The 17990-nt window shown below is 44.7% G+C and overlaps 1 protein-coding gene across 5 annotated transcripts; it reads right to left on the bottom strand.

The window, feature by feature from the left end:
- Positions 1-2055: 2055 nt before the first annotated feature.
- Positions 2056-16762, bottom strand: LOC116546496 (HLA class I histocompatibility antigen, A alpha chain-like). 5 transcript variants are annotated; one of them, XM_032272735.1, is made up of 7 exons: positions 16619-16762; positions 16240-16509; positions 15722-15997; positions 14870-15145; positions 14638-14751; positions 13992-14039; positions 2056-3771 (listed from the first exon to the last, which is right to left on the bottom strand). In XM_032272735.1, exons 1-7 carry the CDS (start codon positions 16680-16682, stop codon positions 3674-3676), a joined length of 1146 nt encoding a protein of 381 aa, XP_032128626.1. In that variant the 5' UTR covers positions 16683-16762; the 3' UTR covers positions 2056-3673. The 5 variants fall into 5 exon arrangements, 4 of the variants coding, with proteins under 4 accessions (XP_032128626.1, XP_032128629.1, XP_032128627.1 ...); XM_032272737.1 differs by lacking the exon at positions 2056-3771 and adding an exon at positions 13408-13826; XM_032272738.1 differs by lacking the exon at positions 15722-15997.
- Between the last annotated feature and the right edge of the window lie 1228 nt (positions 16763-17990).

Raw genomic sequence — 17990 nt, 5'->3', positions numbered from 1 at the left:
CTCGAGTTGGGATGGAAATCCTGAGCTGGGGGCTCTGGGTGCAAACTCCTTTCCGCATGACCTCCCGTCAGGTTAGGCTGCGGTTTCTCATCTGCAGGCACAGGTGACTGACGGCCCTTCAGCATGGCCCATCTGTCCATCTCTTCTCCTGACCCCAGTTCATTACAGGAGAGGGAATTGGGTGCTGGAGAGTGGGGAATCCAGGACTCAGAGGGCTCACACCTGGGTAAAGAGTACTGAAAACAGCTTCCAGGGCTGACTGCTGATTCTACTACACTGGGTCTGCTTTTATTATGCAGTTTCCCTTCTTCTCCCTGCACTTCCAATGATAAAGTATAACACGTTTTAAGGTCCTTAAAACATATGTAACCCTTTTCACTCAGTAACTATACTGACCCTTAAGTGCCCATTTTCTAATCAAGGATTATACCTCTCTCTCCTACCCCCCACCAGTGCTGGGTTTGGTCTACCCCGCCCACATTGTCACCTCCGCCCCACCCCAGCACCTTTCCCTATAATTTCCTCCTTTTTCTCTATGCTTTCCCATTATGTTTGTACTTGCTGTGAAATAAGGAATAGCTTCCCAGTTCTGGTTGTTTCTTCCCACCCTTAGGAGACTTCTCACTCTGCGCTGAGAATCTCACTGGGCACCTCCTTCCTTGCCAGAAGATCAGCAGTGGATGCCCTGGGCTCAGTGAGCTCCAAAATACTGCATTATTCCACCAGAATGCATTTTTTTCCTGTTTCCAGACAGGCTGGAAACTTGCAGGACAGTGCAAGGGACTCGAGGTACCTCCTGTGTGCAAAAGGACTAACCTGCCCCTATCTGCTTGGTGACAGGCATCATTTGGTCGGGATTCTCTGCAGAGCAGAGGAAACCTCAGAACACTAGGCAGGAGCTGCACAAGAGCCCTGGGTCCTCCCTGGCCTGGAGACTCCTTCCCTGGGTCTGATGTATGGACACCTTCTCTTTAGTAGAACCAGCAAAAAGAACAAGTCATTTTCTTTCTGCAATTCTCTCAAGACACTCTTATCCCTAGGCTTCTCAGAGCTCAGAGATGACCTCCCTGGAACGTAGGCATCTGGGGAAATCAAAAAGTCTCTTAGGCTCTGTCCTCCCAGGAAGCGATCTGCACCTACCCCACAGAGGGTTGCAGACACTTTGGAGCCAGATATGGATAAACATGACTGATTTTACCCATAATCAGTATAAATTTTATTACCCCTCTCTGCAATTGATAGAAGTAATGAAAGTGTCAGGAGAGACAGAATCTCAACTGCCCTTGTCTAATATTCATTTATGCACCATTACTCCCAAGAATGGAAGAAGGGACTCTTTTCTTCCCCTGGTACATGAGATAGATTCACCATGCAATTCTAGAGCAATGTGCTGAGCTGGAAGACAGAATTCAATTAACTTAACAGCATAAAATTCATCAGAGTGTATTCTCTGACTACAACAATATTACATTAGATTTCAATACAAAGAAGATATTTTGAAATCCAAATTATATGGAATGAAATAACATGTTTTTATGTAAATTAAGGGCGAAAGACAAAAATCACCAGGGAAATAAGAAAATATTTTGAATTGAATAATCACAAAACAAGATATCCAAATCTGTGAGATGCAGCTCAAGCAGTGCTCTGAGGGAAACATGAAGCTTAAGTGCTTAAATTAGAAATGAGGAAAGACCTAAAATCAGTTCCACCCTAGAAAACTAGAAAAAGAAGAGCAAAATAATGCAAAAGTAAGTCAAAGAAGAAAATCCTAAAGAGAAGAAATCAAATAAATAAGGTAGACATTAACAGAGAAAACAGAGGCAAATTTGAATCTTCATTAAACTGACAAACCTCTAGTTAGACTGTTGAAGAAAAAAAGAGAGGACAAAAATTACCAGTATCTGGAATGTAAAAAGGATTATTACCAAAGATCCTACTTCCATTAAAATAATAAGAAGATAATATTTTATGTATTTTTTGCCAACTTCTATGAAATGGACAAATGTACTGGAAATTAAAGTAACCAAATTGAGAAAAGAAAAGAAGCATGGAAAAAAGTTACAGGCTCTTTTTATTCAAGGCTAACAGTACAAAGATCTTTAATGAAAAATTACCAAAACAATTTTAGGCTACAAGAGTAATTGAAAATCAAAACCAAACACAAATGAATAAAATAGAAAAGAAAAAAAAAACAATAGCACACCCCAAATAACATATATAAGCAATACACAAAGATAACAATTTACATTTAAATTTTTTTCCAAGTACATTAGTATCAGAAACATAAACCTTATAAATGTTTATGAACTCTGAAATACAAGACACTGGAAACCAAGACAGACTGTGGAAAGGGTGTATAGAGGACCGACATACATATATCCCCTGTTCATGGAGAGCAAGACTGCACATAGTTAAAATGTGATGCTCTCCAAATTAATCCAGAGGTTCAAATACCAAACAGAATTCTAGGAGGCCTTTTGACAGAAATTAATGAACTGATGTACTGTGTATATGAAAACACAAAAGATATAGAATAACTCATACAATGTATTTAAACACATTTTTTTTAAGATAAGGGTCCTTGCTATATTGCTCCAGACTGGTCTTTAACTCTTCCCGCCTCAGCCTTTGAAGTAGCTGAGACTGCCAGTGTGTTATAATATACTGTACAATTTATGGAATGTATGAAAAGATGAACAAACTTAGAATCATTTTCACTAAAAAAGCTGAGATAATTTATTATGTAATAAATGTTCTTGAACAATTACACCTATTAATTACTTAAAATTTTTCTGCTTCCCATCCCTGCCATCTTGGGCTTAGTGGATTTCCCAAGAGAGGAACGCTTCCACCAATCAAGAACCTCAGCTGGCCATTTTATATTTCTAAAAACATAGTGGGATGAAGCTTCTAATTTCTCCACATTCTTCCTAACATTTGCTATTTTAAAAAAAAAGTTATTACCATAGCCGTATCATTGCAGTTGACTTTGCATTTCTGAAATGGCTAATGTTGCTGATCATATTTTCCTATGTTTCTTGGCTGCTTATGTCTCTTCTTTGAGTAAATGTCTGTACAAGTCCTTTGCCCATTTGTGACTGGATTATTTGCCTTTTGCTATTGAAATGTAAAGATTTCTTTATGTATCTGAATACTAGCCCCTGATGTGTAATTGGCAAATATCTTCTGCCATTTTATGAATTGTCTTTTCACTGTACTGATAATGTCTTTCGATGCACACAAGTTTTTAATGTGCTGAAGTTCAACTTTTTTCTATTTGGATCTGTAATCAGACCCAGGGCATGATCAGAAAATCAAGAACAGGAGATGTACAGGGGCTGGACCACCTGCCCTCTCGGGTGGCTGGAGGTCTGTCCTCAGCAGAGTCCTTCCCCTCTGACCAATGACTGCTGGGAATCAGGTCCCATCTCTAGATTCATCAAGGTGATGCATCCTTTATCTTCACCAGTGCTTTACATTACAGAAAGTTTAGCATACAGGGACCATGAGCATGAGTGTTTGTGCTGTGTGTGTGTGTGTGTGTGTGTGTGGGTGTGTGTGTGTGTGCGCGCGCGCGCGCTTTGTGTATGTGTGGTACTTTTCATTAAGGAGGCCCAAAGGAACAAGAAAATGCAAACTCCACCCCTTACATACCAGAGCTCTTCCTCCTCTACATCACAAGGGTAGCCACCACAGCTCCAGTGCCCACAACTATAAAGAGAACCAGGCCAGCAGTGGTGCCCACAATGGGGAGGGTGGGCTGGAAGACTGCTATGGGAAAGGAAGAGAAGGTGAGGGCCTCTAATCTCAGGACCTCAGCCATGACCCTCCTGAATGTCTCCAGAACTGCTCCTGTTTTTCCTGAGAAAAGACTCCACCCCCCATCGCCTGCTTACCCCATCTCACGGTGAGGGGCCCAGCAGCTCCTTGTGCTGCACATGGCTTGTGAATCTCTGGTCCTGTCTCTGTGGCTAGTCTGACTGTGCAGTTGAATTTTAAATTTTCTTTAACTGATTTCAATAGCCACTTGTGACTAGTAGCTATCATATCTAACAGTGCATACTAGAGTGTTCTTTTTAATCTCTCCAAAGATACACTTTGTGACATAAAGATTGATATATATCAAAGTTACCTTCATAAGGGAGCCATGGATGTGTCTGTGGGTCTTAGATGTAACATTAAAATACAGTATGCTCAAGAAAATATAATGAATGTGTTTTGTTTTATTTTGTTTTTCAGACAAAATCTCACTCTGTCACCTAGGCTGGAGTGCAATGGTGTGATTAGAGCTCACTAGGGCCTTGACTTCCTGGATGCAGGTGATCCTCCCAACTCTGCCTCTCAAGTAGCTGGGATTAAAGGCATGAGCCACTGTGCCCAACCTAATGTGTATTTTAACAACCATAGTGTACAGACATTAACCAGAACATGACAACAATTCAAAGTCTCAAGTTTTCATAAATGTACATCCCTGTTGTCAACCTACATCTGTATTTCCTTGGAAATCTGGCATAATGTTTTCTTTAACTTAGTGAACACTAAGGAGGCAAATAGGCCTTCACTTATCCCAAGAGAAAGTATTCCCTGAACGCCACATATATCACGTGATCTACAGACCCTGTAGACACATTTCCAAAATTATGAAACAAGGAATTTAAACCTTAGAATTCCATCACATTAGTATCCTTTATCTCCCTGCAACTTGGAATAATTGTTTGCTTTCACCCTAAGATGCCTCTTTTCTCATTGTCTCACTTAGAAAAATTCTAGGTGAAAATATGTGTGAGGTTTTTACAATTATGAAGAATTTTCTAAGCATAATAAAGTGCGGAAAGCCATAAAGAATGATGATAATTGATTTGACTAATTACAAGTTAAAAAATCTATTTGTAATCCACAAGCATATAAATATACAAACCCATTCCCTTAACCAGCCTCAAAGACATATAAGAAGTAAATAGACAAAGCAGTAATAATGTGTGAATATCCTTCAGCCAAAGACCAGCAGGAGCACCTTAGGTGAAGAAGTTGAGTTTACTGCTCACTGCACTGAGGGAGAATGCACACTTTGGAGAACTCCCAGGTGTCTCAGTAAGAGCATGTTAGAATGAACCTATTATAAGATTTGGGCTTTGGTAGGTGTTTCAAATGCCCAACAGATTTGGATGACCGAGGGATGACACAGAGAAGCTGATGCCACTGAAGGAAGAGCTAATTACCCACAGATACAGGAGCACAGCACAATAGGCAGGGCCACACAGGGCAGCACCAGGGCCGATCAGGTGGAACAGGATGGGAAGGTATGCGTGAAAGCCTCTGTTGTGGTTTTGAAAGGAAGAAATGAGCAAGGTGGGGTAAGCAGTGTAGACGTTTTATTTGGACCTAAAAAGGAATGAATCCTGATACATGTGATGAATCTTAAAAACACTCTGCTATGTGAAAGAAGTCCATTACCAAACAACATCCATTATATTATCCTATTTATATGAAATGTCCATAAAAACTAAATCTCTAGGGACAGAAAGTAGATTTCTTGTTGCCTAGGACTGAGGAGGTGTTAGAGGGAAATGGAGATGACTGCTTGGGAATAAATGGGTGTGGGTTTATGAAAATGTTCTAAAACTGATTGTGATGATGATACTAAAAACCACTGAGTTCAAATGGTTGAATAACGCATGTGAATTTTATCTCAAGAAAACCATTCTAATAAAAAGTGATGGCTCACATGAAATGAAGGAGAGGTGCCAGAACCTTTATGGCAGATTGTGGAGACAGAGATTGAAAAGCTCAGAGCTCTGAGCAGTGAGCTTGCTGGCATAGACAGATGTGCTTTGTAGAAGTGGACAGCCCACCACGTGACTATTTCTATGGAAGAGCCAAAGGGCACTCTACTAAGCAATAAGGAATAAGCAGGTGAACAGGGTATTAACCACATTTTGTCTGTCGTTTGCAACCTGGAACTGACTCTAGGAGATGATGTTAAAGAACTTGTGTCCCTAGCAGCAAAGGGAACAGTAGAATCCTAGGAAGCCAGAGGCCAGAAAGCAGCAAGGCAGAAGCAAAGTGAGCCAAACTTCCAAGACTTAAAAGATGCAAGAATTTAGTTCCATCATGTAACAGTTTAATGCACGGATTCAGTTCTTGGAGTAATTGGACAGATAATTGCAGATGAAAATAGACTAATGCAGACTCACCCAATAATTAGTTGCAACTTCGGGCCAGGCATGGTGACTCATGTCTAAAATCCCAGCACTTTGGGAGGCCAAGGTAGACAGATCACCTTAGGTCAGGAGTTCGAGACCAGCCTGACCAACATGGAGAAACCCCATCTCTACTAAAAATACAAAACTAGCCAGGCATGGTGGCGCACACCTGTAATCCTACCTACTTGGGAGTCTGAAGCAGGAAAATCGCTTGTACTCGGGGGGCTGAGGTTGCAGTGAGCCGAGATCGTTCCATTAAAATTCAGCCTGGGCAGCAAGAGTGAAACTCCATCTCAAAAAAAAAAAAAAAATAGTCGCAACTTTATTAGCTGGTCTCAATATGATTTTTTTTTTTTCGAGACAGGGTCCCATTCCTTCACCCAGGTTGGAGTGCAGTGGTGAGATCTCAGCTCACTGCCAGCTCCGCCTCCTGGGGTCAGGTGATTCTCATGCCTCAGCTTCCTAAGCAGCTGGGACTACAGGTGCAAGTAACCACACTCAGCTCATTTTTGTATTGAGAGTGTTTCACATATTGCCTAAGATGGTTTCAAACACCTGAGGTCAAGCGATCCACCTGACTTGACCTCCCAAAGTGCTAGGATTAGAGGCATGAGCCACCTTGCCCAGCCAGAATGTTTTATTTTTAGTAGATCAGATTTATACAGAGTTGTATTCATTGTATAAGACTGTTGATCTGTCTAAATGCATTATTTTCAATACATATGAAAAAGAAGTCCAGAGGCTATTTATATTCACTGAAACCAAATAACTCTACATTTTAAATTTTATTCCCAGGATACATTACATACCCTGCTTGCTACCATCACATAAAGGAACTGGCCCATCTGAATATTTTGTAGAGCATCAAATTTGTTCACTGTATTAATAATATGTATTAAAATGTGATGAGCAAGAACTGGAATATACTCTGCAAGTTTCTGTAGCACAAATGCATTCCAAAGCATGGTGAACTATACAAAGATTCAAGTGTCTGCTACATTGGTAAGGTTTTGAGGAATCCAGTGATCTGTGGCATGAGGGACCATCTCCTCAAAAGTATAAGAGGAGGGTCACATGCGATGGCTCACTCCTGCAATCCCAGCACTTTGGAAGGCCAAGGCAGTCAGATCACTTGAGGTCAGGAGTTCAAGACCAGCCTGGCCAACATCGTGAAACCCCTTATCCACTAAAAATACAAAAATAGCTGGGGGTGGTGGAGCCCACCTGCAATCCCAGCTACTCAGTAGGCTGATGTGACAGAATTGCTTCAATACAGGAGGTGGAAGTTGCAGTGAGCCAAGATCATGTCACTGCACTCCTGTGGCAAAAGACTGAGACCAAGTCTCAAAAATAAATACATAAATAAATAAATAAATAAATAAGACAAATTACCGGGTTGCTGGCAAGATAGCCAAATAGGAACAGCTTCAGTGTGCAGCTCCCAAAGAGATCAATGCAGAAGGCAGGTGATCTCTGCATTTCAACTGAGTTACCTGGATCATATCATTGGGATTGGTTGGACAACGGATGCACCCAAGGAGCACGACCCAAAGCAGAGTGGGCCATCGCCTCCACCCAAGAAGCGTAAGAGGCCAGGGAACTCCCTCTCCTAGCCAAGGGAAGCCATTAGGGACTGTCCCCTGCACTCCAGCCCAGATACTATGCTTTTCCTGTGGTCTTCACAACCTGTGGACTGGGAGATTCCCTCCAGTGCCTACAACACCAGGGCCTGGGTTTCCAGCACAAAACTGGGTGGCTGTTTTGGAAGACACTGAGCTAACCACAGCAGTTTTTTTCTCATACCCCACTGGTGCCTGGAACACCAAAGAGAAAGAACCATTCACTATCGTGGAAAAGGAGCTGAAACCAAGGAGCCAAGTGATCTGGCTCAGTGGCTCCTGCCCCCACAAAGACCAGCAAGCTAAGATCCACTAGCTTAAATTCTTATAGCCAGCACAGCAGTCTGAACTTCACCTGAGACATTTGAGCTTGGTGGGGGAGGGAGGAGAGTGTCCACCATTGCTGAGATTCCATTAGGTGGTTTTAACATCAGTGTAAACAAAGACGCTGGAAAGTTCAAACTGGGTGGAGTTCACAGTAGCTTAGGAAGGTCTCTGCAGGCAGACTGCGTCACTACACTCCCACCTCATGGGGCAGGGCATCTCTGAAAAAAAGGCAGCAGCCCATCAGGGATTTATAAATAAAGTCCCCACCTTCCTGGGACAGAGCACTTGGGTACAGGAGGCTGTTTTGGGTACAGCTTCAGCAGACTTAAATGTCCCTGCCTGGCAGCTCTGAAAAGGATGGCAAATCTCCCAGCACAGTGTTCCAGCTCAAATAAGAGACAGAGTGCCTCCTCAAGTGGCAGTCCTGACCCCTGTGAATCCTGACTGTGAGACACCTCCCAGTAGGGGCCAACAGACACCTCACACAAGAGAGCTCTGGCTGGCATCTGGTGGGTGACCCTCTGGGACAAAGCTATCAGAGGAAGAAACAGGCAGCAATCTATGCTGTTCTGCAGCTCCCACTGGTGATTTCCCGGCAAGCAGTGTCTGGAGTGGACCTCCAGCAAACTCTAGCAAACCTGCAGCAGAGGGGCCTGACTGTTAGAAGGAAAACTAACAAACAGAAAGAAATAGTCTCAACATCAACAGAAAGGACATACACTCAGAAACCTGTTCCAAAAGTCACCAACTTCAAAGACCAAAGGTAGATAAACCCACAAAGATGGGAAGAAACCAGTGCAAAAAGAATGAAAATTCCAAAAACCAGAATGCCTCTTCTCTTCCAAGGGATCACAACTCCTCACCAGCAGGGGAATAAAACTAGACAGAGAATGAGTTTGACAAATTGACAGAAGTAGGCTTCAGAAGGTGGGTAATAACAAACTTCTCTGAGATAAAGGAGCATGTTCTAACCCAATGCAAGGAAGGTAAGAACCTTGAAAAAAGGTTAAATGAAATGCTAACTAGAATAACAAGTTTAGAAAATACCATAAATGACCTGATGAAGCTGAAAAAGCACAAGAACTGCGTGATGCATACACAAGTTTCAATAGCCAAATCAATCAAGCAGAAGAAAGGATATCAGAGATTGAAGATCAACTCAGTGAAATAAAGCAAGAAGACAAGATTTAAAAAAAGAGTGAAAAGAAATGAACAAAGCCTCCAAGAAATATGGGATTACATGAAAAGACCAAATCTATGTTTGATCAGTGTACCTGAAAATGATGGAGAGAATGAAACCAAGTTGGAAAACTCTCTTTAGGATATTATCCAGGAGAACTTCAACTTAGCAGGGAAGGCCAATGTTCAAATTCAGAAAATACAGAGAACACCACAAAGATACTCCTTGAGAAGAGCAACCCAAGACACATAATTGTCAGATTCACCAGGGTTGAAATGTAGGAAAAAATGCTAAGGGCAGCCAGAGAGAAAGGTCGGGTTTCCTACAAAGGGAAGCCCATTAGATTCAAAGCAGATCTCTTGGGAGAAACCCTGTAAGCCAAAAGCGAATGGGGGCCAATATTCAACATTCTTGGAGAAAAGAATTTTCAAGCCAGAATTTCATATCCAGCCAAACTAAGCTTCACAAGCGAAGGAGAAATAAAATCCTTTATGGACAAGCAAATGCTGAGATATTTTGTCACCACCAGGACTGCCTTACAAGAGCTCCTGAAGGAAGCAATAAACATGGAAAGAAACAACCACTACCAGCCACTGCAAAAACATACCAAATTGGAAAGACCATAGACACAATGAATAAATTGTATCAACTAACGGGCAAAATAACCAACTAGCATTTTTTTTTTTTTGAGACGGAGTTTCACTCTTGCAACCCAGGCTGGAGTGCAATGGCGCGATCTCGGCTCACCACAACCTCCGCCTCCTGGGTTCAGGCAATTCTCCTGCCTCAACCTCCTGAGTAGCTGGGATTACAGGCACACACCACCATGCCCAGCTAATGTTTTTTGTATTTTTAGTAGAGACAGGGTTTCACCATGTTGACCAGGATGGTCTCGATCTCTTGACCTCGTGATCCACCCGCCTCGGCCTCCCAAAGTGCTGGAATTACAGGCATGAGCCACCGCGCCCGGCCCAACTAGCATTATAATGGTATGATCAAACTCACACATAACAATATTAACTTTAAATGTAAATGGACTAAATGCCCCAATTAAAAGACACAGACTGGCAGATTGGATAAAGAGTCAACACCCATCAGTGTGCTGTATTCAGGAGACGATCTCACATGCAAACACACACGTAGGCTCAAAAAAAAAAAAAGGCAGGTTTTGCAATCCTAGTCTCTGACAAAACAGACTTTAAACCAACAAACGTCAAAAGTGACAAAGAAAGGTATTACACAATGGTAAAGGGATCAATGCAACAAGAAGACCTAACCATCCTAAATATATATGCACCCAATACAGGAGCACTCAGATTCATAAAGCAAGTTCTTACAGACCTACAAAGAGATTTAGACTCCCACACATTAATAGTGGGATAGTTTAACATCACACTGTCAATATTAGTCAGATCAATGAGACAGAAAAGTAACAAGAATATCCAGGACTTGAACTCAGATCTGGTCCAAACGGTCCCAATAGACATCTACAGAATTCTCCACCCCAAATCCACAGAATATACATTCATCTCAGAATCACATCACACTTGTTCTAAAATAGACCACATAATTGGAAATAAAACACTCCTCAGCAAATGCAAAATAACAGAAATCATAACAGTCTCTCAGACCACAGTGCAATCAAATTAGAACTCAGGATTAAGAAACCCACTCAAAACCACACAACTACATGGAAACTGAACAACCTGCTCCTGAATGACTACTGGATAAATAATGAAGTGAAGGCAGAAATAAAGATGTTTCTTGAAATCAATGAGAACAAAGACACAACCTACCAAAACCTCAGGACACATTTAAAGCAGTGTTTAGAGGGAAATTTATAGCACTAAATGCCCACAAGAGAAAGGAGGAAAGATCTAAAATTGACACCCTAATGTTACAATTAAAAGAACTAGAGGAGCAAGAACAAACAATTTTAAAAAATAGAAGACAAGAAATAACTAAGATCAGAGCAGAAGTGAAAGAAGTAGAGAAAGGAAAAACTCTTCAAACAAGCAACGAATCCAGGAACTGGTTTTTTGAAAAGATCAACAAAATAGACCACTAGCCAGAATAATAAAGCAGAAAAGAGATAAGAATCAAATAGGTGCAATAAAAAATGATAAAGGGGATATCACCACTGATCCCACAGAAATACAAACTACCATCAGAGAATACTATAAACGCCTCTATGCAAATAAGCCAGAAAATTTAGAAGAAATGGATGAATTCCTGGACACACTTCACCCTCCAAAGACTAAACCAGAAGAAGTCGAATCCCTGAATAGACCAATAAGAAGGTCTGAAATCGAGACAGCAATTCATAGCCTACCAACTTAAAAAAGTCCAGGACCAGATGAGTTCACAGCCAAATTCAAGCAGGAGTAAAAAGGGAGCTGGTACCATTCCTTCTGCAACTATGCCAAACAATAGAAAAAGAGAGAATCCTCCCTAACTCATTTTGAGGCCAACATGATCCTGAAACCAAAAACTGGCAGAGATACAACTAAAAAAAAAACATTTCAGGCCAATATCCCTGATGAACATCAATGCAAAAATCCTCAATAAAATGCTGGCAAACTGAATCCAACAGCACATCCAAAAGCTTATCCATCAAGATCGTCAGCTTCATACATGGGCTGCAAGGCTGGTTCAATACACACAAATCAATAAAAGTAATCCATCGCATAACCAGAACCAAGGACAAAAACCACATGATTGATGCAGAGAAGGCCTTCAACAAAATTCAACAGCCCTTTATGGTAAAAACTGTCAATAAACTATGTATTGATGGAACATAGGTCAAAATAATTAGAGCTATTTCTGACAAACACACAGTTAATATAATACTGAATGGGGAAAAACTGGAAGAATTCCCTTTGAAAACTGGCACAAGACAAGGATGACCTCTCTCATCACTCCTATTCAACATAGTATTGGAAGTTCTGGCCAGGGCAATTAGGCAAGAAAAATAAATAAAGGTTATTCAGTTAGGAAAAGAGGAAGTCAAATTGTCTCTATTTGCAGATGACATGATTGTATATTTAGAAGACCACAACATCGGGATTCCTTCTCTGGGTCCCCTCCCATGACAGTGTGGGAGCTGTCTTTCTTTCTCTCTCTCTCTCTCTAAAATATCTCTTTTTTCTGAAAAAAAAAAAAAAAAAAAAGTCCTATCATCTCAGCCCAAAATCTCCTTAAGCTGATAAGCAAATTCAGTAAAGTCTCAGGATACAAAATCTATGTACAAAAATCACAAGCATTGCTATATACCAATAACAGACAAACGGAGAGCCAAATCATGAGTGAACTCCCATTCACAATTGCTACAAAGGGAATAAACTACCTAGGAATACAACTAAAAAGGGATGTGAAGGACATCTTCAAGGAGAACTACAAACCACTGTCAAGGAAATAAGAGAGAACACAAACAGATGGAAATACACTCCATGATCATGGTTAGGAAGAATCCACATCATGAAAATGGCCATACTGCCCAAAGTCATTTACACATTCAATGCTATCCCCATCAAGCTACCAGTGACTTTTTTCACAGAACTGGGGGAGGCGGGGGCAGGGAAAAACCTTAAATACCATATGGAACCACAAAAGGGCATGCATAGCCAAGACAATCCTAAGGCAAAAAAAAAAAAAGCTGAAGGCGTCACACTACCTGACTTCAAAGTATGCTACAAGGCTGCAGTAGTCAAAACAGCATGGTACTGGTACCAAAACAGAGATATAGACTTGTGGAACAGAACAGAGGCCTCAGAGTAACATCACACATCTGCAACCATCTGATCTTTGACAAACCTGACAAAAACAAGCAATGGCGAAAGGATTCCCTATTTAATAAATCATGTTGGGAAAACTGGCTAGCCATATGCAGAAAGATGAAACTGAATCCCTTCCTATACCTTATACAAAAATTAACTCCAGATGGATTAAAGATTTAAACTTAAGACCTACTGCCATAAAAACACTAGAAGAAAACCTAGTGGCCCTGTCCACACTCGCCTCCTCACAGCCTTCTCCAACCCCACAGGCAACAAACTCAGCACAGCAAACACGTGGATTCTAGAAGGTTCTGCGGTCTTTATTTTCTCTCTCAGATTTTAGGAATTGACTTAATTAACCCATCAACCTCTCATGGCAAATATTTAAGAAAACAAATTTATATTCAGATTATCATTTTCAGTAAGAAAGTAAGAGGCTGCAGCTCAGTGCACCATGAAGCGGAGACAGAGATGGAGACACCCAGCCCCACCTCTCTGGAACAGGAAAGATGACTGGGGAGGGAACACAGGTCAGCATGGGGACAGGGGTCACGGTGGACACTGGGTGGGCTGTCTCCACCTCCTCACATTATGCAAACAGGGATGCAGACACATTCAGATGCCTTTGCAGAAAGACATGCCAGAGGCTCCTGAAGTCACACAGGGGAGGCGTGAAGAAATCCTGCATCTCAATCCCACACAAGGCAGCTGTCTCAGGCTACAGAAAACAATAGGTGTGATCAAATCCAGGTCAGTCATGGTAAGTGATGAGACTGTGAACTGCCCACTACACACTTGAAACATCCCAATCAAAGAATCCTCACTACACAGTCCTTTCCCTGCTGCCCCACCCCATACTCACTTCAGACCCTCAAAATCTCACCTTTACAAGCCATGAGAGACACATCAGATCCCTGGGCACTGTCGATACCTAGGTAGAACAAAAACAGGACCTGGTCAGAGCCCGCAGGAGATGTGGGACAGGAGGAGTTATAGGGTGGGTGAGCTCCTCCACACACCTGCCCCCATCACTTCCACACAGCCTGAGAGTAGCTCCCTCTTTTTCCATCTGTGGGAAGAAAATGTCTTGTGAGGGGACAGGGAGGAGGCAGGGCCATGAGATCTTAGAGAAGTCTCCTAGACTTGGAGGTTCCAAGAAACTTTCCTCCAAAAAAAGTTTCTAACCACGGTGACTGCACACCCAGGGCAGAATCAGGAAACACGAGGAAAGCAGATGTGGGTCCTGGACCAACTGCCCTCTTAAGGTCTTTCCTTAACAGAAACCTTCCCCTGACTCATGAATGCTGGAATCAGGACCCCAACACTAAAATCATCACGGTGATATATCTGTCCTTCATTGTCACATGTGCTTCACAAAATAGTAAGTACTGGCACACAGGGCCACAGACTGGGTTGGCCCATGTGTGGATGGTGCTTTCCACTAATGAGGCAGGGAACACTTCTACCTGGGGCTTGAAACCTTGAGTGTGACAAGAAAACCCAGACCCCACCCCTCACCCTTTCCCTACCTGAGCCCTTCCTCCTCCACATCACAGCAGTGACCACAGCTCCGATGACTACAGCTCCTAGGACAGCCACAGCAATGATGCCCACAATAGGGATGGTGAGCTGGGAAGACGGCTCTGGGAAAGGAGGGGAAAGTGAGGGGCCCTGACACTGCTGAAGGCTCCAGAAAGGCTCCTGCTTTCCCTGAGAAGAAACACAACTCCCCATCCCCCTCCTTACCCATCCCCTCCTTACCCCATCTCAGGGTGAGGGGCTCCGGCAGCCCCTCGTGCTGCACATGGCACGTGTATCTCTGCTCTTCTCCAGAAGGCACCGACACAGCAGCCCACTTCTGGAAGGTTCCATCCCCTGAAGGCCTGGTCTCCACAAGCTCAGCCTCCTGAGTTTGGTCCTCCCCATCCCACTGCCAGGTCAGTGTGATCTCCGCAGGGTAGAAGCCCAGAGCCCAGCACCTCAGGGTGGCCTTATGGTCAGAGACGGGGTGGTGGGTCACATGTGTCTTTGGGGGGTCTGACAGGAAGAGTCAGAAAATTCAGGCACTTTGCATCTCTCACGGGAGGCCCCAGCAGCACCCTTGTAGTTATTCTGAGAATGGACAGGACACCTGGGGTGGGGAAGGGAGCACAAAACCCAGACACCAGCCTGGACACAGGCACCTGGGATAATCTCTTATTCCTTGGAAAGTTCTAGTCTCTGAGGGTGAAACAGCAACTTCTGGTCCCGACCTGAGTGGAGGCCGAGGGACTCAGAAAAGCTGGAATCAGACCTTCAAACACATTGAGTGTGAGGCAGAGAACAAGGCCTGAGTGAAGAAATCACGGTGCCCCAAGGGTGCTGCAGGGGTCAAAGTGGACCCCTGATCAGTATTCCAGGGACTGTCTTCCCCTCCATTTCCTCAGAGACGTCATCACTTAATTGTCCTAGAGAGCAGAGGGGGCCTCAGAGGAAACTCAGGAAAACTCATGCCATTCTCCATTCAAGGGAGGGAGATATTCTAGCACTGATCCCATTTTCCTCAGATCCTCATGGGAGGCCAGACCAGGAGATCTACAGAAGATGGGGACGGCTCCCCACTGCCCCTGGTACCCGTATGCTGCAGTGTCTCCTTCCCCTTGGCCAGGTATCTTCGGAGCCACTTCAGGCATGTGCCCTCCAGGTAAGCCCTGAGCCCCTCCGTCTCATGGGTGGCCTCCAACTTGCGCTGGGTGATCTGGGCAGCCGTGTCAGTCACTGTCCAAGAGTGCAGGTCCTCGTTAAGGGCGATGTAATCCTTGCCGTCATAGGCATGTTGGTAATACCCGCGGAGGAGGCGCCCATCAGGCCCCAGGTCGCAGCCATAGGTCCTCTGGAGAGTGTGAGACCCTGGCCCAGGCCCCACGGTCAGACCCATCCACCGATCCCCGCCCCCGCCCAGACCAACCCGCGGGGATTTGGGCCTAAACTGAAAATGAAACCGGGTGAAGGCGTTGGGGCTATCTAGGGTCAAGGGTCTGGGCGGGTCCCGTAGCCTCAGTGTGGATCTCGACCCGGAGACTTGGGGCGACACGGACCGTCCGTGGGGGATGAGGAGGGCCGTGATCTGCGCCCAGGGCCGGGTCACTCACCGGCCTCGCTCTGGTTGTAGTAGCCGCGCAGGGTCCGCAGGTTCCCTCGGTGAGTCTGCGCGCTGGCCCTGAGGGTCAGTGTCTCCCGGTCCCAATACTCCGGCCCCTCGTGCTCCATCCACGGCGCCCGAGGCTCCCCTCTCCCACTCGCGGCGTCGCTGTCGAACCGCACAAACTGCGTGTAGTCCACGTAGCCCACGGCGATGAAGCGGGGCTCCCCGCGGCCGGGCCGGGACACGGCGGTGTAGAAATACCTCAAGGAGTGGGAGCCTGGTGGCGAGGAGGGGCTGAGACCCGCCCGACCCTCCTCCCGGCGCGGCTCCCCGGGTCTTTCGCCCCCTCTGGGCTGGCCCCTCGCTCCTCCCGACCCCGCACTCACCCGCCCAGGTCTCAGTCAGGGCCAGGGCCCCTGAGAGCAGCAGGAGAAGGGTTCCCGGCCCCATGATCCCATCATCCGCGTCTGGGGAGAATCTGAGTCCAGGTAGGTGACCCGGGGCTTCAGAAGCGGGACCGCGGCGACGCTGATTGGCTTATCTAGAAACCCGGCACCCAATGGGAGTGAGAACTGGGGAGACGTCATGAGTATCCAGGAGGAAGGACCTGACAGGTTGGCAGAAGTGAAACTCAGGGGAGTGGGGAATCCCCAACGCTGCGCGTCCCCAATGCAGACAGGGCCCTGGGCGCCTGAGACCCTGAGAACCACGCCCAGGAACTAGGACTTTGTCCTGATCCTTCTTCTCCTACGCCAAGCCTTTTTGTCACACTGTCTGCCTGAGTCCTGGCCAAGGATCTGTCTGTGGAAAGCAGAAAGAGAACCCCAGGCTGCGCCCAGCCCCTTCCCCTTCATTTCTCCTCCTGGAATCCCCATCCCTGAACTAGACACCCTACCTCCCACTTCTTACCTCTCCCCTTGGACTCCTGTACAAGGAAGCTCACCACGGGGAACTTGATGCCAGAGAGTGAGCTAACCCTGGGAATGGAGGTGTAGAGACAGGGGTTTTCTCTTTAAACCTGGTGAAGTTTTGAAGGAACCAGACAGAGATTCTCATAGAGACCAGTTTCCTTTGTGTTTATTAATACAATAGGTAGCACAATATTGGTAATCCCTGAATGATTAGAATTCCAATCTGTAAAAGACCTGTGTCAAAACAGCATTACACTTGAACTCTCAAAGCTCCTAAGTTTTACTTTCCTAGACTGTGGATCTGTGATTCTGGATTGTTGCATTTAAAATTATCTTCATTCCCTAGTTGGAGTTTTCCTGTGTGAGTCCAGAACGTCTGAATACAAAGAAGCAGGTTTGTTACTGTATATTGCAACCGGGAGCCTGTAGTCATCACTCAAAATTGCGAGTGCTCCATGCAGTCCCAATGCTCTTCACCAACGCTCAAGCACTGCCTGTTTTCCTGAACTATGCACATCCAAGCAATGAGTATATTTTATTTGGACACTTGGTATTTTGTAACCCTTTTTTTAAAAATCGTAAAGAGGCCATTAGTTTTCAGGAAGTCCTACAAAATGCATTAAATACAAATGCAAAGAACCCCCTGCTAGGCTCTTCCAGGGCTTTAGAATTCTTTCCCCTGCCCGTTTTCCTCACCCACTTCTCCAGCCCTTCTCCCTGCCCCTCTCATCCCTCACATCCTCCCCTCCCCTTAGTCCCCACCACCCTGTCACTCTTGAATTGTGGCACTAACACCCTCCCTCACTTCCTGCCCATGTCTGTTCTCCCCACAGTGCTCAGCAGTCCT

This window comes from Sapajus apella, unplaced genomic scaffold (genome assembly GCF_009761245.1).
Source record: "Sapajus apella isolate SASKATOON/1434 unplaced genomic scaffold, GSC_monkey_1.0 scaffold977, whole genome shotgun sequence".
NCBI classification, from domain to species: domain Eukaryota; kingdom Metazoa; phylum Chordata; class Mammalia; order Primates; family Cebidae; genus Sapajus; species Sapajus apella.
Note: the sequence above shows the minus strand (reverse complement) of the source record. Positions and strands in the feature narration are given on the sequence as shown.